This window comes from Thunnus albacares, chromosome 13 (assembly GCF_914725855.1).
Source record: "Thunnus albacares chromosome 13, fThuAlb1.1, whole genome shotgun sequence".
Lineage (NCBI taxonomy): Eukaryota > Metazoa > Chordata > Actinopteri > Scombriformes > Scombridae > Thunnus > Thunnus albacares.
In genome coordinates this window covers 26763215-26788760 of record NC_058118.1, presented here as the reverse complement: position 1 = coordinate 26788760, position 25546 = coordinate 26763215, and the positions used below count along the sequence as shown (strand labels likewise).

The following is a 25546-nucleotide window of genomic DNA, read 5'->3' as shown; positions in this document are numbered from 1 at the left end:
AGCACTGTTATGTCTGTTCAGGTATTTGGAACTTGTGTGTTGCTTACATCTTTACTTGTACGTTCAACTGGTTTAGCAAGACACTTTTGGCCGTGGTGTGATGATTCAATAGGACATAGGTCAGCAGAGCTGCCTTTTAAGACCACGCAATTAATTTATGCAATAAACTGGTTGCTTTTAAAAGTCCAAAATGGCATTAATGTTGAATGAGTGGTTTATTTTAAAGTCCTCCTCCACTCAATAACATGTTTTTCTTCTTGTTCCTACATTTGGATGTTTGAGCTTCTCTGTACAGAATGATATATGTGTAGAGTTTGACACTTGAAGTTTTCACATTCATCTGCTGAAAGTGGAAAATTTGTGCTCACTGAAAATCTGATTTTAAAAGGGTGGTCCTGCCAACATGATTTGTGACATTACAACTAGTTTGGAGTCAATCCTGGTCCAAAATTCAACTAACACAAGTGTGATGTGGAAACTTGAAGCCTCCAATGCACAAACACTAAGAATTGACTTTACAGTGAAGTAGCAGACATCTTGTGTTCGGCAGTTAAACTTCTGAAATTAACGATATTTGCATATTCATAGATTCTGGATTGAGAAGGATAAGATGCCGTTTTCAGGATTTTAAAAGAAAACCATATCAGATACAAATAATCATTCAGAGTATTTTATATACAACTTAAAAACATGTCTGCAGGGGATACTTAAGTATCTAAACTGACATGTCTTCAGCAGTGGTATTCAGCCAATCTGATGAAACAATGAAACAAATGTTTCTGGCTGGCACTTTAAAATTAGGTTACTGCATGATACATAATAGGATGCATGTTTTGAAAAATAGTGTATGACAGACTTTATAATGCAAAATGTTCTCATGATTCACTGCATTCACAGCACCAAAAATACAGAGCAGTTAAGAGGGGGAACTAGATGTTATTATATAAAAGGCAGAAAACAGGTCTGTCAGTCTCCAAATCTGCCAGCCACTTTTACAATTTACTTTTAAGTTCGTAAAAAATAAAAAGACCTCACCCCTCTGCCCATCGTTTTTGACCGTTTCAAGTTTTTGCTATGGCGTAAGAGGTAAGATAACTGTTTATGCAAACCATTTCTGAGTAACGCAGCAACTATAACATTTCTGCTTTTTGGCTGCATGTATACTAAAGATATATCCTCCCTCCTCCAAAATACAACATTACTACGACAGGCTGCAGCGTTCAGTAACGTTACCAGCCTAGAAGTTGACATTTTGTTGGATCAAAACAGTGAATTACCGAATTGTAGGGACCCGAAACTAAGCCAGAGGGGTTTCATTCACGCTTTATAAAGTAAGCAATTAAACTGGATAACTTTGAACTGCAGGGGGGTTGTGTCTGGTGCTGGGTCTGGCTCTCAAGACACCGCAGGCAGGTGACAGAAGCTGTCAACCTTGTAGCAGGATAAGCTAGCAACCTGGCCCTCTGACAGTTGCTCCAAAGATATGACAACTATGGATGTCACACTACGACAATGCCAAACTAGAATTGAATGAAACAACAAGTAAGCTGTTCTCACCATTTTCTCTTTCTGTGCATGCGACGGATGCTAGCTGGGAGGTTCGTTGAGGGCCACAATAAAGGCAGCAGTTATCGCTGCGAAGCTAGCTTGTGTTGCTAGCTTGCTAGTCCCTCCTGAATATACCGCTGAGAAGCAAAAGTCGGTGTTGGGTGGAAACAGCCAGGCTTTCAGCGTAAGAAACACCGCGGACACCCCTTCCCATTCTTTTGCTCAGTTGTTTACTGCTGCTCTGGTGAGAAACATCTCATGCCTACAGCTTGGAATAACGTCAATAATGTATCTGGGTCCTCCCTGCCGACATCTCCTCCGCGTACCCGCACTGCGTAGTAGAAGCGTTGCAGCGCCGCTTTCTCGTGATTTCCGTAGAATCTACGCCTGAAATTGGTCGTCCGTGTAGTGGATGATATCTACGCGTACGCAATCTACGTAGACGACAAGCGAGCGGTCGGTGTGTTTACAATTTTTTGAAGGCTTTTGCTGCATTAAAGTACTGTCGGAAATAAAAATGGTGTGTGTGTGTGTGTGTGTGTGTGTGTGTGTGTGTGTGTGTGTGTGTGTGTGTGTGTGTGTGTATAGTAATAATATTGCATCTATGCTGTGTTTGATTACCATTGTTTATTATGATGGGTTGAGCATTATGCTATCTATTCAATAAAGAAAAATTAAATGTTTTTCTTAAGAGTACAAAACGCACAGGATTCATATGTTGATACATTTGCCAAATTTTATTCAGATATACATTATACAAACTTTTCAAATTCAGTTTGGGGTTTGTAAGGCTGCAACTAACAATTATTATTATCATTATCAGTTAATCTGTCGATTATTTTCCTGATTAATCAATTAGTTGTTTGGTCCATAAAATGTCAGAAAATGGTGAAAAACGTCAATCACTGTGTCCCAAAGCCCGAGGTAACGTCTTCAAATGCCTTGTTTTGTCTACAACAGTTCACAACCCAGAAATGCTCAGTTTACTGTCATAGAAGCACTAAAGAAACCAGAAAATATTCACATTTGAGAAGCTGAAATCAGAGAATTTGGACATTTTTTTTCCAAAAAGAAAAGACTCAAAACAATGAATCAATTATCAAAATAATTGGCAATTAATTTAATAGTTGGCAAATAATTGATAATTCAACTAATATCTGCCAGAGATGATGAAAATTGTAACGATATTGATACTAATAATGATATTAATAAAATCAAATTTCTGGGAATGAAGGCAACATTGCCACAAAAAGCTCTGGGCTCACATGTTGATACATTTCCAATTAACTGTATATTATGAAAACAACTACACACCTACAATTTAGTATCAAATCAGCAAGTAACCTGTGATGTGAATCATAATAAAAACAAATCAAATTGGCTTGTCCAAATGATATGGACAGTAGGCTATTTCTTCAATTGAAAGTAGTCCCAGTTAAACTTCATAGCATAGCATGCATTATAGATGCTGTTAATGTTTGCAAATGTAAGTTTCAAATGTATGTTTTGAGCAGCATACACAAATTCCTATTCACATCCTGAGCTGGTGGTTTACTCATAATCAGAGCTGGCGAAACTGAACATTCTGCCAATACCACCAGTTGGTGTCTCAAGCCAGCATGCACAAAATCAGGCTCTGTGGGTGGCAACATTACGCCTAAGTGGAGTAGGTGTTACTAGGATTTGCCATCTATACAAAATTTCAAATACATCTTTGTATGAATCCTAGCATGCAATTTGGTGGATAAATGACTGGATAAAATGTCTGTCTGCTCCCATTTTAGTTGAAGTTATATGGGTATAGATAGTTAAATAAAATTCACTAATTAGTGGGTGAACTGTATTGATCTGACTTTTTAACAGATACTACTTGACATTATGTTTTGTAGACATAAACCCAGAGTACATTTACTCAAGTACTGTATTTCAGTACAATTTTAAGGTACTTGTACTTTACTTAAGTATTTCCATTTTATGCTACTTTATACTTCCTACACGACACACCCACTTTACTACATGAACCCCCCCATGTTGAGACCATATCAGCATGTTACACAACACACCCTCCTGACCCCTAACCCTAACCATCCTTGTCTTCATACCTAAACTTAACCAAGTGGGTGTGTCATGTAGATGCTGCAATTCTGCAGATAGACCTACTTGCTCAAGTTTGGCATATTGACAGTCGCCATCTTGGGAACCAGAAGTAACCATATTTGGACGACAGGGTGGCGCTAACCCTAACGCTAGTTGCTAGCTTGGTTAGCATGGTGCATTCACGCATGGGAATAAATTACAATAAAACAGATTTGTGTATATTTCTCGCTGCTGCTGTTGCGCTGTGCTGCTCTGTCTTATCTGTCAGTGCGCTGTCAGTGTCCTCTTTTCGTGCTGCAGCATTATCAGTTATGACGACATGTGACATGAGAGCATGTGAAAAGTGTCAATTGCGTGAGTCTCACGGTCAATGCCTGAAAGTTGGCAGCTTTGAGTGGCGACAACGGCTACACTTACGCGGATACACAGCGAATCTGGAGTTACGCCTTGTCACTTACGCCTTATTACGACTTGTCAATCACAAGGTAGGCACGCCCCAAAGACTTCTTTTCGGAGCCAGTGGAGTTGCCCCCCTGCTGGCCATTAGAGAGAATGCAGGTTTAAGTCACTTCCAAATTGCCTTCACTTCTCAGACAGTTCAGGCCTGGAGGCGATATTTTTGTCCTAGGATGGCCTCTGGTTGCTTACACTGATAGTCTTACCCTAACCTGTCTCACTCCTCATGCCTAAACCTAATCAACACAACCAACGAAGGCGGCGGGTACTAGCCAATCAGAGGCAGAGTAGGGCGGGTCATGACTTCGCCATCCTAGGAAAAAAAATAGTTGACGACCTGGTGCTATCCGAGCATTGTGAAGCCACTGAAACACATGCTTTAACCCTGTGTCAAGTTAATCACAGTTATCCAGAGACCTACCGGAAATATGCGATTCATAGTTCAAAATGAAGCACACATATTATTTGTAAAAAATGAATGCGGCACCTCCCATGGTGTTAAGAGTAGTTAGATCTCAGTACACAGGGGCTGCACACCTACTTAAATAAACTCTAATGTCCATTAATGCGCTTCATCGGCAATATGTGTTTTATTTCGCAGACCGAAAGCGGAAGTGTTCCATCTCACTACTACGTAATCGAAGTTGTCTTGACACTGGTGAGCTGCTAGCTAACAACAATGAAGAGGAGCTGCAGTTTAAACCGTGCTAACATATCGTACTAAAGCTTTTGCAAGGTACAGTAGTTAAGTGTGTGTGTGAAAACTTTAGCGACTTAATAACATATTTTTGATAGTTGGTATGCAGTCTGTTTGCTTGGCTTTTTGTCTCTCTGTATGTATGTGTGTGTGTGGGACAGAGACAGTAAGGCTAAAGCTAATCAACTTGTTAGCCTAAATATTGCCTTCGTGTCAGCAAACGTACACGTATTTTGTGCTCGTAACATGTAAAATCATATTCAGATTTAACAATTGGTCGAGTTTGAACATGCAGTTAACAAGGAAGTCCAGTCTATTGTAGAGGTGGCACATTTTTAGCACTTAATGTTAAACCGTACTCCCACACCCCCTTTTTGTTTAAGAATTTGTGCAAGAAATATGGTTCATGTAGCTAATGCGGTAACGTTACTATATGGTAGCTAGTATAGTTTACTGAATATCAGAGCTGTAGATTGGGACTCTGGTCAGTTCTGGTTGAATTAGCAAGAGTCATGGGGGAAGTAGCGTTAATGAAACCACAGCCTCCTTTGTCACAGTCAACTGTGGTCGAACATAATTATACTTATGCCCCCAAAACACCAGAATTCAAAAGCGTACAAGGCTTGTACCATTTATGTTTCTATGCAAAGGTCAGAAGCTGGTTTAATCTCCAATACTAGCCACACACATCATCACAGTATGTTGATCCCCGACTATAATTACACAGCAGCTATAGCTTTCCTTTCCCAAATCAAAGTATAATTGGTTAACCCTCTACTATTATCAACATCAGGTCTTAAAACATCGGTTCACAATTTTTCAAGTCTGTCTTAAAACAACAGCCAGGAGCCCAAATAAACACTGAAACTGTTTTTCTTGCTGTAATCATTCCGCCTGTTCATACTGACCATTAGAATATCTCTTTATAATGCATTTACAATGTAAGTGATGGGGGGCCAAAATCTACAAGCCACCATCTGTGCAAAACTGTATTTGTAGTTTATCTGAAGCTAATATGAAGCTTCAGCTGTCCAAATGAGTCAAATCAAGTAGATATCTTTCAACTTTACATCTTTTTAGTGCCAAAGTTCCTCTTTTTGTTACTATTCTTCCACCGCAGCTCAACAGGGAAACACTGTCTGAGGAAACACAAAGAGGGAATTTTATGCTAAAATGATGATGTAAATATGGCAGATATCCACTTGATATGACTGACTCAGACTGTTGAAGCATCATATAAGCTTCATATAAACTTTTAAATGCAGTTCTACTGGTAGCCCCAGAGCATAATAGCTACTACCACCACCATGCTTGACAGTAGGTATGGTGTTCTTGGGGTTAAAGGCCTCACTTTCTCTCCTCCAAATATGTTTCTGGTCATTGTGGCCAAATAGCTCAATTTCTGTTTCATCTGACCACAGATATTTCCTCCAGAAGGCTTTTTCTTTGTACATGAGATCAGCAGCAAACTTCAGTCAAGCCTTAAGTACCACTTCTAGAGCGAAGGCTTCCTTCTTGAGATGCAGCCTCTCAGCCCACGGCAATGTAAAAGCTTTTAATTCACCGCAGACCTGCTTTTTGCTGGTTGTTGGTTGACTCTTGACCATCCTGACCAATTTTCTCTCAGCAGCAGATGATAGCTTGTGTTTTCTTCCTGTTCATGGCAGTGACATAACTGTGCCATGCACTTTACACCTACTTACAAATAATTGCACAGTTGATCTTGGGACCTGTAATTGCTTTGAAATAGCTCCAAGTGACTTTCCTGACTTTTTAAAGTCAATGATCTGCTTTTTCAGATCCATGCTGAGCTCCTTAGACTTTCCCATTGTAGCGTTTGTGGCTGAGTTTAATGAGAGTATCATACAAGCCCCTATTTAAATGGGTTAAGAGAAGTCAACAGCCGTAGTCAATCATAATCACTCACAAGAAGTTAAAAGGCCATGTCACAAAGCAAATGTGGTCGATACAACTTTCTACATCACCAAAATTGATAATTCAGGTTACTGTGTGTATATTTTTGATCCAGCAGATTTTGTCATACTTCCAGAAAACCTATAATAAATTATAAAGGAACCAGAATGCATGACTGTTTTTTGTGACAAAGACATACCTGTTGTCCGAGTTGTTATAGGAATAGGCCTAATTGTAAACTCAAGACTGCCATGACATACATGTTCTTTACACGTAAACGTCTGACCACAACTGTACATTAAAAGCCCATTTGAAGGGACTCTTTTAATAACCAGTATGAATAAAAGGAATGATTACAGCAAGGAAAACCTCTTTCAGTGGTCACCTGACTGTTGTTTTAAGACAGGCAGTGCAAGACTCTGCTGCAATTGTATTAAAAACAGACCCAGTTGATTTAAAATGCTCATTAAAGTTCCCAACAATATCGTCTTTGCTCTTAATTTTAATTGAGTCAACTAAAAATCGTTCGGGGAGGCCTGAAGTGGAATTGGAGCATGACAATAATTTTATCTAATTTAGTGGGATTGTTGAGATTTACTGAAATACATTTTAAGTAATATTCTGATTTGGATATCCTAGTCTGTCCAGTCCAGTCCAGTCAGCAGGGGAATTAGTGGATCTAATCTTGGCCCAGGAGGTGTTCCCTCCCCCTTTCTAGGTTAGATAGTTCCTCCGTGAACCAAGGGTTGTCCCTCCCAGAAATCCTGAATTTCCTTATAGGGGCATGTTTATTGCAAATCGACATCAAAGAATTATGAAACTATTCTCAACATCATGGATTAAACTGACTCTGCCAATGTCGCTATTGTACAGATCACGCAGAAATACTTGTACTTCAAATCGTTTAAAATACCTTTTTTAAAAACCTAACGAGGCTTCAACTTGGGTAATTTTGACTCTTATGCAGGCAATAGCACAACGATCGCTGACATTACAGAATACTGCAGTCTAGGTATACTTGTGGTGCGTGTTTGTGAAAATGAAATCTAATTATGTAGATTTGCTTAGATCGTTTGGTTGGGCCTAGCATGAACATTAATAAATTGCACAAGATTTAAGGAATCACACAATTCCTTAATGCAATCAGAGGCAGAGGAAAGTCAATCCCAATTTAGATCACCCATGAGATCGAGTTCGGAGAGAGGAGATGGCTTCTTTTATGGCTGACGGTGGTCTGTAACAGCCAACAACGGTAAAGCGAGGATACTTGGATATATTCACTGGAGCAGTTCAAATTGTCTGGCTTTGGTTAGCCTATAGACTGACATGGAACTACAAAGTTCAGATTAAACATAAATTGTAACTCCACCACCTTCATCAGCTCGATCGGATCTATAAACATTGTAACCATCAATTGCGATCAAGTTGTCAGGTATCGTTTCTGATAAGAACATAATATCCACATCCGTTGTGTAACCCAGAACTTTATCATGTCCATTTTGGGGAGAAGGCCAGGGTTTGGTTTGCACGTTCCCAGATAACAGCAGCAGTAGCAAACTGTGTTGGCACTGATGAACCAACAGTCAATCCAGCAGGGAGGCTAGGTGATTTAATCAGGCCCCAACCAGTCCACACAGGTTATCTAAAACCCAGCAGCAGTAATTTCAACTCACTTTTGGTTTGTTGTAAGAAGCCAAAAGACAGTCATTATGTACCTCTTCAGTGGAGCTAAAAAGTTAGTTTTCTCAGTAGGCAAGAAAGTTATTTTATAATAATTGGGCCTTTTCAGTCTAATGCATCTGTAGTCATTTGGTTTATCAGCCCAGCAGCAGTAAGATTAAATCCCAAAAAAGAGTCACTATCCTCCTCTTGAGTAGATATAAAAAGTCACTTTTCTAAAACTCAGAGCTCACATGCAGGCACACAAACAAAGGACTGGACTGGCAGCCATCTTGGATTGATTATCAACTCTATCCTTGAAAGGGGGAAATTAATAGAATATTACTCAAGTTCTAATAGAAAGTTAAACGGTGGATTAAGTGATTGTACATGCCAGATGGCATAAATGCTAAACTACTGAAGAAGGCAGACCGATATGTTGAGTCTTTTTCCACATAGTGAACAAAGTGGCATTGAGTTAACACCGGAGACACCCTCTTCTATGTTTTCATGGCATGAAGTATGGTTAAACAGTCAGTGCACAAGCTTTGCGTAACAAAGTGAATTATATCTCATGGACATGTTGATTAAAACAGCACATAATGATATCCTCTGTTGCAATATTATAAAGTACAACAATAGTCCATCCTGACCACCTCCACATTGATCAGTGTGGGCAGCACGTGGGTCTCATCAGAAACAGTTGGTCATGAGGAAACTAGTGTAAATGCATATTTATCTTATCAAAATATTAGTGAAAGTGCTAAAACGTGGAACACAATTAATCATATTTGATATGTTACTGTAGTTTGCTGCCGTGCTTTATATCTTTTGTCAATACTAAAGTTCTAACTCTTTAACTATCATGTCTCTTTGCTTTCTGTAGGTTGTAACTTGCTTGCCATCAGAGCTGGATGCAGAAACTGCCTGTTTTATTAGTTCATAAGACTGCCTGCATAGGCCTACGACCTCTTGGAACACTTCAGCAGCTCTGGAAAGTGCATAGAGTCTTTTCCGTCTCTTCATGCTTTGAACTTCTACCTCCACCTTTTCACACTTTTCGATTTTCTCGGGAAATCCGTCATTTCTCCTCGGTGTCACATAAACAAGGTCTCCTCCAAAACGATCCTCCCCAGCTTCTCCTGCGTCAGTGTTCCTCCAACCAGCCAGATATGGCAGATCAGAGGTTCCTAGTGGAGTACGCCAAGCGCGGCACTGCGGGATGTAAGAAATGCAAGGACAAAATCCAGAAGGGCATTGTGCGGATAGGGAAAATTGTGCCGAACCCTTTCAGTGAGTCTGCAGGGGAGATGAAAGAGTGGTATCATGTGAAGTGCATTTTTGAGAAGCTGGAAAGGGCAAGGGCCACCACGAAGAAGATTGAGGACATCACAGATCTGGAAGGCTGGGAAGAGCTGCAGGACGAGGACAAGGAGCTCATTGATAAACATGTCTCAGGTACAACAGACTGTTTGTGGCTCTGACCTTTGATCTTTATCCATGGAGTTAAAGTGATTTTCCCCTTTTAATGTGCTCATTATACTGTCACATATTTGCAAAGTCAATGAGATTGAACAGGGGCTGACTCACACATGAGTACAGATGTCTGAAACAAGTATTCCTGTGTTTATTATTATTATTTTATTTTTTCATATCCAGTGATTTGGCATTGCTGGGTTAATTGCATATGATTGAATGTCTTTTACTTGACAGTGTGCCAGGTGTGTGTCACATGAATGCACCCATTGTTAGCTTACCTGCTAAACCAGTACAAGTAATTATCTGGCTTAACATTCCAGGAGAGCATCATAAACAAAAACATCCTCTCTCTGTTTTATCATGTGATACAGTTATGCCTGTGCAGGTGTTACTGATTCGGTTCTTTGCCATTTGTCTCGTAGACCTGATGGCCAAAGTCAATGCAAGTCCAAAGAAGAAGGTGCAAGCCAAGTTAAACACCACAGGCAAGCTGATGGCTCCTCCTGCCGAGCCGCCTGTCAACGCTCCACGCAAGTTCTCAGGCTTCACTGGTGAGACATGACATTTAAGATCAAGTTGTTCCTTATTTGCTCTAAAGAGGAAAATATACAATAAGCTGCTGCGGCTTGTCACTGCACTGCACTGTAGCGTAACTAGGAAGCCAGTCTATTTTTCATTATTGCAGTAACAATGTGAGGCATTTGTAATAAATTGATATTTTGAAAAATGAAAAACAGCCTTAAATTTGAATAGGCAGGGAACATTTCTGATTTATATGCTGCCTGAGAGGACAGGAAGCAAATATGAGTAGTCACGTTCACACCAGAGGAACCTTTTCATAGTTCTAAGAACTGTTTGAGGAACTACCCCCTTTTAACTGTGTCTGCACTGCAGAAACTGGGAACGATCATAGTTCTTAGAACGCTGTTTTGATGGTAGGTACTCTCCCAGCACAAGAGGAACCCTGAGTGACATAAGTGTAGGATGATTGGTCCAGACGTAAGGGTGAATTAATTGGTCGAACACATGAGCCAATGCAGCACCGGCAACCGCCATTTTTGACAAATGAAACCCACGACTCATAACAAACAAACAGCTCCGATCACAGCGTCTTCTATCTTGTTGTTGTATCTCGTATCTCGTGCAGAAGTGACAGTGCAATACCAACCGCCGGCCGGCCAGTTTATGTCACTTCAGTGTTCCTACTTGTGTTGTGAATGCAAACAGAAAAAAGGCCCTTGATGGTGTGCAGTTCTCAAGGGAGCTCCCCAGTGGATAGTTCCTCTCAGGGAGTCCCAGAACCAGTTTGTCTGAAAGCACCGCATTTGTGAAAATGTTTAAGAGAAATTGTTAGCATTAGGGAAAAGTTCAAAGGCTGAAATTTTTGAGAAAGTGAATCGTCCCCTTAAAAGTGACCAGTGAATAGTATCAGTAAGCAGATAATGAGGATAATCGGACCTGGTCTGTTTGTGTCATTGTGTCCTGTCAGCTGCGAAGGCTGGCACTTCCAGCAGCCCAGCACCATCCTCCTCACCTGCCAAAGGCAGCCAAGGCAGCCCCCTGTCCGCCCAGCTGTGTGACCCTAAGCACAAGGACTGCCTCTTCAGAGAGTTTCGTAAGCTCTGCGCCATGGTAGCAGAAAACAACAGCTACAATGTCAAGACACAGACCATCGAGAAGTTCCTCAGGAAAGGCTCAGCTGGAGGTTGGTGTGTTGATTATTTTGTTTGTTTGTTTATGGGCTTTAGCAGATTTCAGCACAGTAGCATGTGATAAAATCTGAGGCCAGGATTTCTACCACTGTATTTGTCTTCAATCGTTTTTTTCTTCTAACCTAGATAAGTTCCATGGAGATCTTTATCTGACGGTGAAACTGCTCCTGCCAGGCGTCATTAAAAGTGTCTACAACCTCAACGACAAGCAGATTGTAAAACTCTTCAGCCGCATATTCAGATGCAACCAGGACGACATGGTGCGCGATTTGGAGCAGGTCAGTGATCCATGGGTGCTTTTTATTTGGCTAATTTATGCTTCCTCGCGTCCTCTCCTCTCCGTCCTCCAGCCGTGACCCCGGAAATCAATCTCCCTGCCCATCATGGAGGATCTTCCAATCCCTTAAATGTACTTCAGAGGACAGAGGAGGCGCCTGGAGGAGCTTAGAGCGAGGAACCACGGGTCTCCTCTGAGGAAGTTTTTTTTACCAGACGTCAACACCCCTTTGATAGCATGACTTTATTGATTAGTCAGCTGATCTGAGGAGACAGTAAACAGTCAGGCTGTTGTTATAATAACAGCAGATCAGGAAAACCAACAGCAGTTTTTCATATTTATTCATAAAATAAAAATGACTGAATCATAAATCAACCATAAAAAACACTTTTGTGACTATAATATTTTTCTTCATGAGCCAAGAGGCTTTTCCTTTTCTTCTTTTCCATTTCACGTCCGTCTCAGCTCCTTCAGGAAATGATAATGCTGCACAGCTGTGTGTCCCCTATAAAGTCATCCAGAGCCTGAAAAGGATGTCAGACTTTCATTTTTATTTAAACATATTCTGCAGGCTACAGCTGTTTTTATTGCTCCTTTTTCTCTTCTTTCAGTAATTAACAGATTTAAATAGTCTATTTGTTTCTTATTCTGTGACAGACAGATGCTGCTGTAGATCTATTATCAAATAATTTAAAAAACGTAGCAATTATCATGTTTTCCTTCCAGCTATCACAATGGAGAAAATATTAAGTTTAAAAAACAGTTTAAAGTGTTAATTAATTGCACATAAATTTGACTTTAAACTTTAGAGTTTAAACTGTTGCTTAATAATTCCTACATATTGATAGCTGACCTCTACATATGTGACAGTTGAGGTGATGTGCGTCATGAGTAGTTGTCGTCTCCTAAAAAATGACGCTGGAGTGAGCGAGGACGTCCTGTTTGATGAATTAAATCCCTCCGACCTTCCTCTCTCTCTCTCTCACATCCTCGCTGGGAGGAGCTGACATATGAGAAAGAGACGAGAGTGAGGAGACTAAATGAAAAGCACACTTTTTATGTTCTCACATTAACTCGTGTGCTTTGTCAGTATTCAAAAGTATTCCACATATCTTGAATTTATTTAGTTTATAAGTAAAACCCCTCTCGCCAGCAATTATTCCAAGCAGTTTCATTGATATTCCTAGAGTTAAAATACATTAATTAGGGGATTTTAGGCCAATTATAATCATTTAAAGAGGTCAAAATTCCAGCAACACTTGTAGTATATAGATATTATATAGTCTATAGTCTAACAATAAATTTGTTCTATATACTACAAGTGTTGCAGGAGTTTTGACCTCTTTAGACTCTTTTCCCCTCTCCATGCACCTTGGAAGAAGGTGAACTTGTGCCAGAAACCCCTTCTCTGCTTCTACACCTGTAATCATTCGACATTGTGTCTTGAAAATGATGAAAGAGAGACAAATTGTCAAAAATGATACTTATTACAATACAGTGTGTCTTTTCTTTTTCTATTTCTTTTTTTAAGGGCGACGTGTCTGAGACAGTGAGGATGTTCTTTGACGAGAGTAAATCATTTCCTCCGTCTTCCAAGAGCGTCCTCACCATCCAGGAAGTGGACGCGTCCCTGACCCGCCTCGCCCAGCTCACCAAGGAGGACGAGCAGCAGAACGAGCTGGAGGATATTGCCAAAAAGTAATGCAGTATATCATCATTTTAATATAACTCAGGACAGGTAGTAAAACAGAACAGACAAGGTATACATTAAAATGATTAGTAGTACAGAAGTGGTAAGTGTTAATGATAGAGATCAGTGATGTTAGACCTTGTTCAAACACTTTACTACATACTGTGTAAAAGGCCACGGAGACAGACTGTGATTTATTTTCACAGCATTTGTAAATAGTGCTTTTATTTGCTTCCACTTGTTTTTGCACTGCTTTTTTTATTGTTGGCATTTCTTGTTTTTGCACTTGTTTCCCTCCTTTTTAGATTGTCTGCCTCAGGCATGTCTAACACACACACACACACACACACACACACACACACACACACACACACTAGAAATCTCTGTTTGACATTCTCCCCTCACAGCAACAGACGCCCCAGAGTGGGACTGTGTTTATTTGTCATAAATTGCATCTTGCAAAGCTGTAAACAGACACAAGTGGTGAATGTGTCACATGACATCAATAAGGGCAAAGCAAGCCATTTAATTTAAAAGATTCATGCCTGTCTTACACATTTAGCCTTCAAAATAGAAGCAGTGAAGCAGGTTTTTCTGAAGGACTTTCAGTTTCTATGAATTAGTGGTAGATGATGCTACTTGTGTATTATTATTTTAGAACATGTCTAGTCATAACTGTTCTGCTTCATAAAAGGCTGTAATACTCCAACATTTGCTTCAGTTTCCACCTCAGTGATAATCAGGAAATTAATTCTCTCTTCATCATAGATGCACCAGTAACGACCTGAAATGCATCATTCGGCTCATTAAGCATGACTTGAAGATGAACGCCGGAGCAAAACACGTGTAAGTCTCTTTCACTTCTGCCCAGAGCTTAATATACTTAATATCACGTGTTATATTTTCATACCGACCTCGAGCTAATCTTTTATAATTACCTGTTACCGCAGCTTGGATGCCGTGGATCCAAACGCTTACGATGCCTTCAAGGCCTCGCGTAACCTGGGTGACGTGATCGAGCGGGTGTTGAGGAATCAGCAGGAGGCGTCCAATGGTTCAGGACCCAGGAAACTCCTTACTGTGGAGGCCTCACTGATGACCCCCGTTCAGCCCATGTTGGTGAGTGTTACCAATCCCAATCACCCAATCACACTCCCAACAGTTCTCCCTTTATCTATCACTACAGTCTTTATTAAATCAAATCTATACTTTGTGCACATCGCTACATACGCTGACCTTCCTGAGTCCATGAAGTACTTGAGATACACATACATACAAAATGAATCAAATGAACACGATGCGTCCCTGAAGAAATGGCCTCATTTCATTGTAAAATTATTACTTATTATGTAGCAAGTTGTTGGCCAGTACTGTAATAATCAATTTCTGCTTTAGGGCAAGCTCTATGAGTTATCTGTGAAAATAAAAAGGACTAAATTAGAAATAGATTTCCAATAAAAGACAGTAATTGTCGCTGTAATACCTTGGGTTTTCAAAAGGAAAATGAGTTTAGAAATGAGATGACCTTCTGAATTGTAAAAATAATTTAATAGGGGGGTCTGTGTCCTTACACCAAAGACTTATGTATGCAAGAAAGAATATTTATATAAGAGTTTTTCCTTTCACCCAGTTCAAAGGGTCAGCTATTTCTTTTTATTCACTATCGTCCTTCAGCAAAAACACATATTAGTTTAGTGAAGGTTAAGATGATCATAGATTCAGTCTACACAAAGCAAACAAACCTCCCAACACACATTCAATAAGAGAGGAGTGTCTGTCTCTCCATTAAGCTATGCCTGTCGCTGTCGTGGCAAAATAATCAATGAGATCCCTCGTTTCCTAGAATATGACGTTCGAAACGGTTTCCAGCTGATGGCTCGTCACTAAACAACCAAACATGCAGCAGCTGGACCTCACAGATAACTCTGTAACTGTAAACACACACACGACTATCCTGAATCCCTTTCCACAGTAAAGTATTTAGCCAGGCTGATTTTTAAAAAATGTGTTTTCCAAAAAGCCTGCAGACCATAAAATTGCACATTACACAGCAGACTAGTATTAAGGTAAATTTAAATTCGGTTCAGTTGTAACACTTAAGTTTACAAATTAACGACATGGGCCAGTTCCCAACTTCCCCGTAGGCTTACAACTTCACTATTTTCAGTCTTAACTTCCTTATATCCAGTAAACACATTAGCGGGGGGAGAGACATGTAAATGGAGTCCTGTGCATAGAAACCAAGTGCAATTTATTTGGATGAGGTGGGGGGGGGGGATCTGAAATATGGTTAGTGCAGGCAGAGCAGGTGAATGTGCAGTCACATTACCGGTACAGTCATAAAGCTGTGCAATATCACCAGAACACACTGATACGATATTGAAAGGGATGAATTAGATTTTTGTGAACACTGAGACAAACATGTGCACCGGGGAATTAAATCTACGATGCAGCATTGCTCTCTCCTTTATGTAAGGCCGACACCTAGTCGTCGCTGAGATCTGGGAACATACAGGTCTGTACTTGGAGTGTGTGAGCACACCTGAAATATCATTAATAATCCCTTTTATTGTGCAAAACTCTGTGCAATAACCTGCTTAGTGCAATGTTGTTATTACCAAAGGAATGATAGCCAAAACTGTTAAAATAAGAATAAAATTGTAATGAATCTGAATCCTTCAAGTGTATCTGAAAGTTGAATTTCCGTCGAAGTTAAAGTCAAGCGATAGACTTGCTTCTGCAACTGGAGCAACCAGAGGAAACTTTAAATGAAAAGTAACTATATAAAAGAATTTCATCACTTCCTCGGGGCTTGTTAAACGTTTTGTTTTCCTTTTGTGATTTCAGGCAGAGGCGTGTAAATCCATCGAGCACGCCATGAAGAAATGCCCCAACGGGATGTATTCCGAGATCAAGTATGACGGGGAACGTGTTCAGGTCCACAAGAACGGAGACAACTTCAGCTACTTCAGCCGCAGCCTCAAACCAGTGTTACCACACAAAGTCAGTCTTACACCAACACAGCCGCACAGCCCTTGAAGCTGTATAGTGATCAGTGTGACAGTACTTGTTGGAATGGGATGTCCTTAGGTTTGCCCCTGCAGGATTAGCAGCTCAAAGTATTTTCCCAGCATGAAAATCAGACATTTCCCACAGTGATTTTCCAGCATTTGCTTTCTCAGCATGAGGCTGAAAGCCTAAAAATGAAGATAAATAGCTCCAAATCATGTTCATTAGCCCTTTGAAACCACCAGAGGTTGCTGCTGAGCATGCAATACATGCCTCTCAGCAACCTTGAAACCTAGTAAATCACCAGACAGAAACAAAACTGCTTAGAGCTTTTATGCATGAGTATATGTACAAGCCGTGCACCTCAACCCAATCAAATGTTTCTTTCTCCTCTCACAATTGTGCAGTGATTGAAGTCCCTTTTTCAAGTTGCTATTGCTGTACTACTATCTGGAGTAGCACCCCGTAGTTCAACAGTTTCTGAGCTGCTATTTAAGAACCAGCCCTACTGTCCTGGGATTTGTTCTCTGGTTTCTGTTAAGTATGGCCCAGTTTTAGCCTTTCAGCATTTTAGCCTGGATGGCTTTGACTTTCCAGCCCATACTATCCATCAGCCAAACGACTGATTATGCACCCTGACTCGATTCAATTATGCAATTTATGTTAATGTTAGCTTAACATTTCATGAGGGTTGGCGACAGAATCAAATTAAGGTAGTTAGGGCTGCAAATAGCAATCATTTTCATTCTTGATTAATCTGCAGACTATTTTCTCAAATATTTGATAAATCACTTAGTCTGTAAAACATCAGGAAACTGCAAAACATGCCCACTACAGTTTCCTACTGTCCAATGATATAACAGATGTCTTGTTTTGACAAACCATCAGTCTAAAACCCAAAGATAGTCAATTTAGTGTTAATATTAAGACAAGATAAAGCAACAAATTTTAAAATTGGAGAAGCAAATGTTTGAGGCATTTCTGCTTGAACTGTCTTAAATGATTAATCACTTATTATAATAGTTGCAGATTAATTTTCTATTGATCCCTGCAGCTCTAAAACTAACTTAAGTTTCCAAGTGTTTTAAGATTTTCAGATAAATGATAATACTGTGGAAGTGTTGAGATCATTCACCTCAGTGAGTACAAGCCCAAACGAAGAAAACCAAATGTTTCGTAATATGCACACATACATCATATTGACAATAATAAGCTTAATTAATTGGACAATTTGTTTGTACAGTGTGGAGCCTATAAAAAAAAATCAGGGATGGTGTTCATTCTCTTAAATCCTGTTGTAATTGTTTCACATGCTTCTTACTCTACTCAGTATCTGCGTTTGTGTTCACGTTGATGTTTCAGGTCGCCCACTTCAAAGAATTCATCCCACAGGCTTTTCCCGGTGGCCACAGTATGATATTGGATGCTGAAGTCCTCCTAATTGACACAAACACCAGTAAACCTCTGCCCTTTGGGACCTTGGGTGTGCACAAGGTGAGAACATAACAGGCAATTTGTACCTTTTTTTTTTTTACAACATGAGTTTGTCACATGGCTTGTGTTTTTGTCGTTGCCACACTTCACATTCCCTCTCCGTTCGTCTCTCTTCAGAAAGCTGCCTTTCAAGATGCCAAAGTGTGTCTCTTTGTTTTTGACTGCATCTACTTCAATGGCGTGAGTCTCATGGAGAGGTAATGTGTTTTCACTCCATCTGTTGTCTGAAAGACGTCTTTGCGTTCCACTATACAAAGAAGAACGCCTGGTGGGAATGATGCAAGCATGTATTTTTAACAGCATTCATAGGTTTTCTCTCCAAATTTCAACAAACACAAACACATTGGTTTCTGACCTTGGGGTTTGCTGCTGTGTCTTTGATACTCGGTGTTATTTCTGCAGTGTTTGGATTATGGTTTTATGTAGAGATCCCATTTTAATTCCACTTAAAGTTTATTTAAAGTTAGTTTTCCTTGTGGATTTGGTAGTTTTACTGCAGATTTCTCAGTACTGGTTTTAATATATCTTCTTGTTTACATGTGTCTTACATGTATCTTATGCCATTATATATTCTTTAGGCCTTTGTGTGAACGCAGGAAGTTCCTGCACGACAACATGGTGGAAGTCCCCAACAGGATCCTGTTCTCAGAGATGAAGCACGTCACTGTAAGTTAAACTCTGAATTTGGCTTTCTGCTCTATGTATACATCTGCAACACCTCAGTGCACCAAGGTTGTACCCTTGCACATACTTATATGTGTTGTGTGTGTGTGTGTGTGTGTGTGTGTGTGTGTGTGTGTGTGTGTGTGTGTGTGTGTGTGTGTGTGTGTGTGTGTGTGTGTGTGTGTGTGTGTTTCAGAGGGGAGGAGATCTGGCTGATATGATAACTCGTGTCATCAGAGAGGGACTCGAAGGCCTGGTGCTAAAAGACATAAAGGTAAGTTTCCAGTTCTGATGTGACTTGTATGTAAGTTATGGATGTAGCTGAAACATTATGATGATTGACGTGTATATCTCTGTGTCTCAGGGCACCTACGAGCCTGGAAAGCGCCACTGGCTTAAGGTGAAGAAGGACTATTTAAATGAAGGCGCAATGGCAGACACAGCTGACCTGGTGGTGCTGGGAGCCTTCTATGGAAAAGGCTCAAACGGTCTGTAAAGCCCTTAACATCCAACACAGTACAAAGGTTTCTTAATTCATTACTGTAAATGCTGTCTTTTTCCACTTCTTAATGCTTTACCTAATTTGTTCAGACAGGTTTTCTATACTTAGCCACTTCAAAGTAAGTGAGGAGTGTAACTTTTGTGGAAACGCTAACACCTAATGCTAACAGCTAAGTTAGCTAATCAATCATTCTCTTGATAATAGTATGAAAACCAGAGGCACTTTATTAAACAATACAAAAGGATGTGGTATGAGAGAACTTAAAACTTCTGTACCCTTGTAGATCAGTGGGTTAAAATGTAATCTGTAATGTATATATGTATAGATTCTGTATTTATTGTGCTCAGACAAGATGGTGAAATTAATAATACATCTCTGTGACTACCAAATACAGCGAGCATTGTTAGCAGAAAGGATGTCACTGGGTACAGCACGCAAGCAGACAAGATATGGGAGCCATTGATGAGGCTGTGTAATCAGCATAAAACAGAACCAAAGCATAACAAAAGCCAAAACAAAGGTATAAATCTCCAAAGCATGGCTGATGAAGACCACTCATGCAGTGTGAGGATGAGCTAAGAGAGCCGAAACAATAAACGGGATGCTTTATTGCCGTAACATACAGTAAAGACTCAATGGTAGAGCAAGTGAAAGAGGCTGAATTCGACATACAGGAAAGGCGTTTTTGTGATTTTTGGAGCAGTGATGCAAATTTTGGCTTTTACACTGTCTGCAGTGTTTATAGACCAGAGCTGGATTGTGGAGAAAAAAGGAAAAAGGAAGCCTAGTTAACAGCTACTGTATATTTTTTCATTAAGGGCTAACTTCCCTAATGCTGTGTGTGTTTTTATATCCACCAGGGGGCATCATGTCCAGTTTTCTGATGGGCTGTTACGACCCAGACTCCAAGAAATGGTGCACAGTCACCAAGTGCTCAGGAGGCTACGATGACGCCATGTTGGCCAGGCTCCAGAAAGAGCTGGATGTGATCAAAATCAGCAAGGTCAGAGAGGATCCACTTAGAGGCCTGCCTGGAATATTGAGCTGATGTAATAAAAATCGAAAATTAATCTCTTGTGTGTGTGTGTGTGTGTGTGTGTGTATGTGTATGTGTGTGTTTTCCTGTAGGACCCAAGCAAAATCCCCGGCTGGCTGAAAATCATCAAGAACTATTATCCAGATTTCATTATCCGCAATCCTGAGGTGAGATTTCACTATTCAGCACAGCTGTATTTCCCAGTGGGCCTGTTCACGCGCAGCCCGGTTTTATATCTGGCTCCTGCAGACATTTAAATGAAGTGATAAGTTCATTTAAAGGTCTCTTTAAAGCATTTCTTTGCAAATAAATTACTCTCATATTGAGATAATGACCCACCACGCCGCAGAGCTGGGAGGTGTTTTCAACCTGCATGTTCACTGAAGTAAAATCCACAAATTTCTGTCAAGTCATGTTTTGTTTTGTTTTTCCTTTAGAGCCGATGTCAGAATTGCTCTTTTTTTTCATTTTATGGAAGCAGTCATATATTCGCCTTGTCATTTATGTCTCACCCGCTGCCGCTGTTTTTTCCTCTCCTGCAGCAAGCACCGGTCTGGGAGATTACAGGTGCAGAGTTTTCCAAATCAGAAATGCACACCGCCGATGGCATCTCTATCCGCTTCCCCCGCATGACACGGATCCGTGACGACAAAGACTGGAAGAGTGCCACCAACTTGCACCAGCTTAAAGTAGGATATCACCAGATTGATTCGAGCGCCGTAGCTTTCGTCATACATCAGTGTTAATAACGTACAGTTCTGAGTGCAGTAAGTTGTATGATCATTTTACAGCAAGCGTGTGGAGAAAATATAACATCTTAGACCCATTTTTTTTTACTGATACTGCTTGTGCAATCATATGCATGACAAGTAGTAAATGTTCTCTGAGACTAAAATGAGATTTGAATGCAGCTGAAGTTCCTGACATACCCGAATTAGCCTGATGTCCCCCAGGCACCATGAGAAATAGTGAACTGTTGTCACCTAACAATAAATTTTAACGAGATAATCAAGTGTGTCTCAGAAGATGCATTAGAAATCAACTACTAATTTGATACTGAATACCCAAAGTGTATGTATGCCAGTGTTATATATGATTTTAATTTGGGTGAGAAAGGGGATGTGATTAAGGTGATAGGAGTAGTGACATAATGAAGCCCTCTGTTGAACAAAGCACCATTTGGACTGTTTAAGTTGAGGATAATTTAAATGCTGAGGACTAGGACTAAATTTGCAGGCAACATTGACGAATGAATTGAAATATCGCCCGAGGCTGTAAAAACACGCCTTCGCTAAATTATTCTAATCCAACAACGGGTCTTCAATCTTTTGTGACAAGAAACATAACATCTGTTGAGCTTGAAGCCAAACGTTTTCATTTTCATCACTCCGCTATAGGAGCTGTTCCGCATATCGAAAGAGAACTGCGACTTCAAAGTGACGGCCGGACCGTCGACGTCCAACGACGACAAGGGCTCGTCAGGAGGGGACAGCGGAGGAAACTCCCCGTCGTCCACGTCCCACAGAAGCGCTCCACCCAAGAAGACCAGTAAGTACAAAAACATAAAGGGGAAGACAAGAACTGTGTGACGCCGTTGTTGTTTAACTGCTTTCATAGCAAAAAAATATGCGTATGAAGCACATTTTATTGTTTTTGAAATATTTAAATACAAGGCAGGAGGGCTGCAACTGATAATCTGCAGATTCTTTCCTCGATAAAACATTTTACCTGTAGAAATATCAGAATCACAACATCCCTGAGTGAAAAAGACAGTTTCAGATTACTCGGATTTGTCCAACCAACAGTTCAAAGCTCAAATATATTCACAATAATATCATAAGTAAGAGAGAAGCTGAAAATCCTCACAAATGGAAGCTGGAACCAGCAAAAGTTAAGTAATTGTGCATTTTGGCAAGTAACTAAAACAATCGATGATCATTTATCAATTTTTAGTTAATTACTGAATAATTGTTTCAGCTCTAGTTCAGACTGCTTCGTGTTATTAGCGTGGAGTGTTTATCTGCCTCCTGACAACCATCGTACCGACAGTGCAGTCATTAAATGGTAACGTTTCCATTTGTGTCGACAGCTCAAAACTTACTTTTTTCCTCCAGACAACTCGTTTTGTTCCTGTCTGTTTATTCATAAAGTCATAAAGTCTCGTAAAAAGTGCAGATTTTTCAGCTCGTGCGATGCATCTTTGCCCTCACTGGCTCACACTCACAGCAATGTCAAAATATTCTCATCATTTCAATGATTTTTTTTAAAAAATCTGGTTTCAGGCAAAGATCAGATTTCAACACGGACACAGAAAAGTGAACTGTATTGATATTTAATTTACAGAGGAATATGGTTCATATTGCAGCTATAATTTGACCAGCGCTACTTTACATCACTATCATGTGTTTACTTTATAGGCAACAGCAGTCCACCCAAACCAAAGGCGGTGAAATCTCAGCCACGCACTCCTGCCTCAGAAGCACCCAGTGCCAAGAAGGTACAGCCATGTTCACATGACAGATGTACATTTGCATTTCTCAGTGATGATCTCTGGTGTAAAACAGTGGACTTGAGCTGCACAGGCTCAACTTCACAGAGCAGTGTGATGAACTCGGTTCTGTTTCCTCCCAGGCGAAGAAGAGTGAAAGTGTTCACAGCAACGGAAAAACAAAGGCAACCGCTCAGCTGCTGGAGCCGAGGAATGACAAGGTCGGTCCATCGTTTGACTATAAACAAACAGCTGAAACTACTTGTAGTACAAAGACCAGAGCTGATCCAGCACCTACATACTCAAACTCAGATTGGCAAATAGTAATAATAAAACTGTACTTAGGATAAAAAGATTTAATGGCTCTTTATTATGTTATTTAAAGGAAAACTACAGTGTCTCATAACGTTGCACTAACAAATTAACAGCTGATGTCTGGGAACACGATGGCGTCGCCAAACGTGAGAGGTCAGACATGTTGTAAACAAGCTATCAGTTCAGCCAGATTATCTACTTTTTTGGGGGGGAGGGTAAACTGAAAGTCAACACACCTCAGCTGATGTTAATAATCCCTCACTGCTCAGTAGCTGCAAGCTGAACCAGGAACTCCATCTGTAGACTGTGATGGCAGAAATAACTTTGATGAGTACAATCTTATCAAAACTAAACAACGAAAATAAAACCCTAGTTGTAATAAACCTTATTTTTCAGATAACCTGTCCTGTATGAGCTATTCTTAAGTTTAACTAGGGCTAAAAAAACTAAACAAAACACTATTGTTTAGACAATTTAGTCAAATGACTGATAAGAAATTAATTAACTCCAGTTTTAGTAACCAATTGTTTAGACCAATTAGGTTAAAGCACCAAACATTTGCCGGTTAGAGCTTCATTAATATGACGAGTTGCTTTTTCAGAGATTTACATCTTCACAATTTGAATACTTGAGGGTTTCTGACAGGCTTTGTGGTCTGGTAACATGAGATAGGGATTAATCAGAACTGGAAATCAGATGTTAATCATTTAATATAATTAGTCATTGCCCTGCAAAGCCAGTTCTAAACGTAATCATCTCTCATCATGTAACAGTCATTGCAGAATTTAATTAAATTAATACACAGGTGATTTCCTCTTGTATTTTATAAAAAGGTGGATACAACGCACCTTGAATAGTGCTTAAAACTGCAGCACTCTGCTCACATTCGTTCATATAAAGTAACGCCGGCGAGTGCGTTTCCTCTGCTGACGGTTCGTGTTTCTCCCGTAGACGCTGCTGGACATCTTCAGCGGGGTGAAGCTTTTCCTGCCCGACTCAGTGCGGGACTTTGACAAACTGAGGCGATACTTTGTGGCGTACGACGGAGACATCGTACCGGACTACGACGCCTCCTCGGCCACACATACGCTGGCTGAACCTGATGAGGACAGCGAGGCCCAGAGAGTGTCACCCAGCTGGATCTGGGAATGTATCCGCAAGAGGCGTGTCGTACCTCCCTGCTAACAAAAAAAAAAAAACAACACATATACACATTTTGTCCATCAGTTACTGCATATCAGTGTAAGATTGTTTCACTCTGAATCCATGTTTAAACCATATGAACATGGTTGATCTTTAAGGATCGTTCACCATTTTGAAGGAGTTTGGGGAGATTACTGCTCATGTTCTGAGATCATGAAACACTGTCACACTGCTCTCAGAGGTGTTTTTTTTTTTTAATTTATTGTTTTTGAGCCCTTTTGGCATTCTGTACTTGCAAACCACCTGGGAACACATATAAATATAGTTTTGACATGTTAGTTTTTGCTAATTTTGAGTAAGTGGAAGAGTATACTGGTGATAGATGTAGACAAATTATCGATGAGAAACATGGACGTGAACTGTAGATGTAGAGTTTTTTTTATATACTAAAATTCTGAATGTAGTTAAATCAGCTACACATGTAAATCAAATCCATTTTACAAAGAGATCATGAAACTTAAAAATCACAGTACGGACTTGAATATGCAGCTGAATGAAGATATGGGGTTTTATCAGTGTCATGCGTTATTTTTACTGCCTGACTGAAGCATTTTGTGAGCTATTTAACCCTCCGGTCATGCCATTAGGACTACACTAAATGCTGATAAAAGATAATAAAAATGTCTCAGTAAAACTGTTCTAATGCTATTTATTTTCTACAAATTGTCCTTGGAGTGTTGCAGAAAAAGCCGTAATACAAATATGATAGGAATGGATTGCTCATGGAATAACCGCTGCATCTCTGAACTACTGACTTCTTTGAGGTGAAAAGTGCATTTTCTGGTCCAAAAATATAACAATGCTCATGTCCCAGACTTTACCAAGATCACACGAGAAACATTTGTTGTTTTAGGAAAATCCATTTCACTTTGATTCCGAATCATGAGACGCTTTAAAGTTTTTACTGCATCTCAGTGGCTTTCAAGGATAATTCTAATTTACCTTTTTATCCCTGGTATACCTTGAGCTATGAAGTGGATTAATTAATTGTTTGAATCCTCCAAGGTAGAAAAAATCCACATAAACTTGCTCTGCTTCTCCCAAACCTGGAAGATACTGTGTTCACACTATATTCACATCCTCTTCTCAACAGGTAAAAAGAAATCTCAGGCTGAAATCTTAGACATAATAGTCAAAGTGGTCCATAATCTCTCTGCTCTCACTCACAAAGGATACCCAATGAAATGCTAATACTGCAGCAGATGATTGACAGAGCCTTTCATAGGAATATATAGCCAGAGTCATGATCTAAACAGGTCGATTTTGAAGTTCAAAAAACACATTTTCTTGCTAATTTGTTCCAGAAA

General features: G+C 40.0%; 3 protein-coding genes across 9 annotated transcripts in view; 1 reads left to right on the top strand and 2 right to left on the bottom strand.

Moving 5' to 3' along the window:
• tmem248 (transmembrane protein 248) overlaps positions 1–1929 on the bottom strand; it is a 16344-nt gene extending 14415 nt beyond the window's left edge. The window contains exon 1 of one of the 2 annotated variants that reach the window (XM_044371687.1): positions 1558–1929. In XM_044371687.1, coding sequence (XP_044227622.1) covers positions 1558–1560 — 3 coding nt within the window. In that variant the 5' untranslated portion in view covers positions 1561–1929. The remainder of the gene's footprint in view (positions 1–1557) is intronic. The other variant, XM_044371688.1, reaches the window with a different exon arrangement.
• On the top strand, positions 1521–24670 carry lig3 (ligase III, DNA, ATP-dependent). Of its 4 annotated transcripts, XM_044371686.1 has the most exons (22): positions 4726–4837; positions 9258–9369; positions 9508–9829; positions 10273–10401; positions 11340–11555; positions 11689–11840; positions 13371–13537; positions 14298–14375; positions 14480–14648; positions 16377–16532; positions 17901–18032; positions 18150–18229; positions 18611–18698; positions 18892–18969; positions 19060–19183; positions 20058–20200; positions 20326–20400; positions 20776–20922; positions 21631–21781; positions 22651–22730; positions 22865–22942; positions 23988–24670. In XM_044371686.1, the coding sequence occupies exons 2-22, from the start codon at positions 9286–9288 to the stop codon at positions 24219–24221; spliced, it is 2883 nt and encodes a 960-aa protein (XP_044227621.1). In that variant the 5' UTR covers positions 4726–4837; positions 9258–9285; the 3' UTR covers positions 24222–24670. The 4 variants fall into 4 exon arrangements, with proteins under 4 accessions (XP_044227618.1, XP_044227621.1, XP_044227617.1 ...); XM_044371683.1 differs by lacking the exon at positions 4726–4837 and adding an exon at positions 1521–1542 and having other exon boundaries at positions 9258–9829; XM_044371682.1 differs by having other exon boundaries at positions 9258–9829.
• The window catches only part of rad51d (RAD51 paralog D), a 22080-nt gene continuing 19779 nt past the window's right edge, over positions 23246–25546 (bottom strand). The window contains exons 11-12 of one of the 3 annotated variants that reach the window (XR_006406934.1): positions 23885–24217; positions 23246–23340 (exon numbers count right to left, since the gene is read on the bottom strand). The gene's annotated coding sequence lies outside the window, so the exon portion shown is untranslated. Of the gene's footprint in view, positions 24218–25546 lie in introns of all 3 variants that reach the window. The other 2 variants (XM_044371689.1, XM_044371690.1) reach the window with 2 other exon arrangements.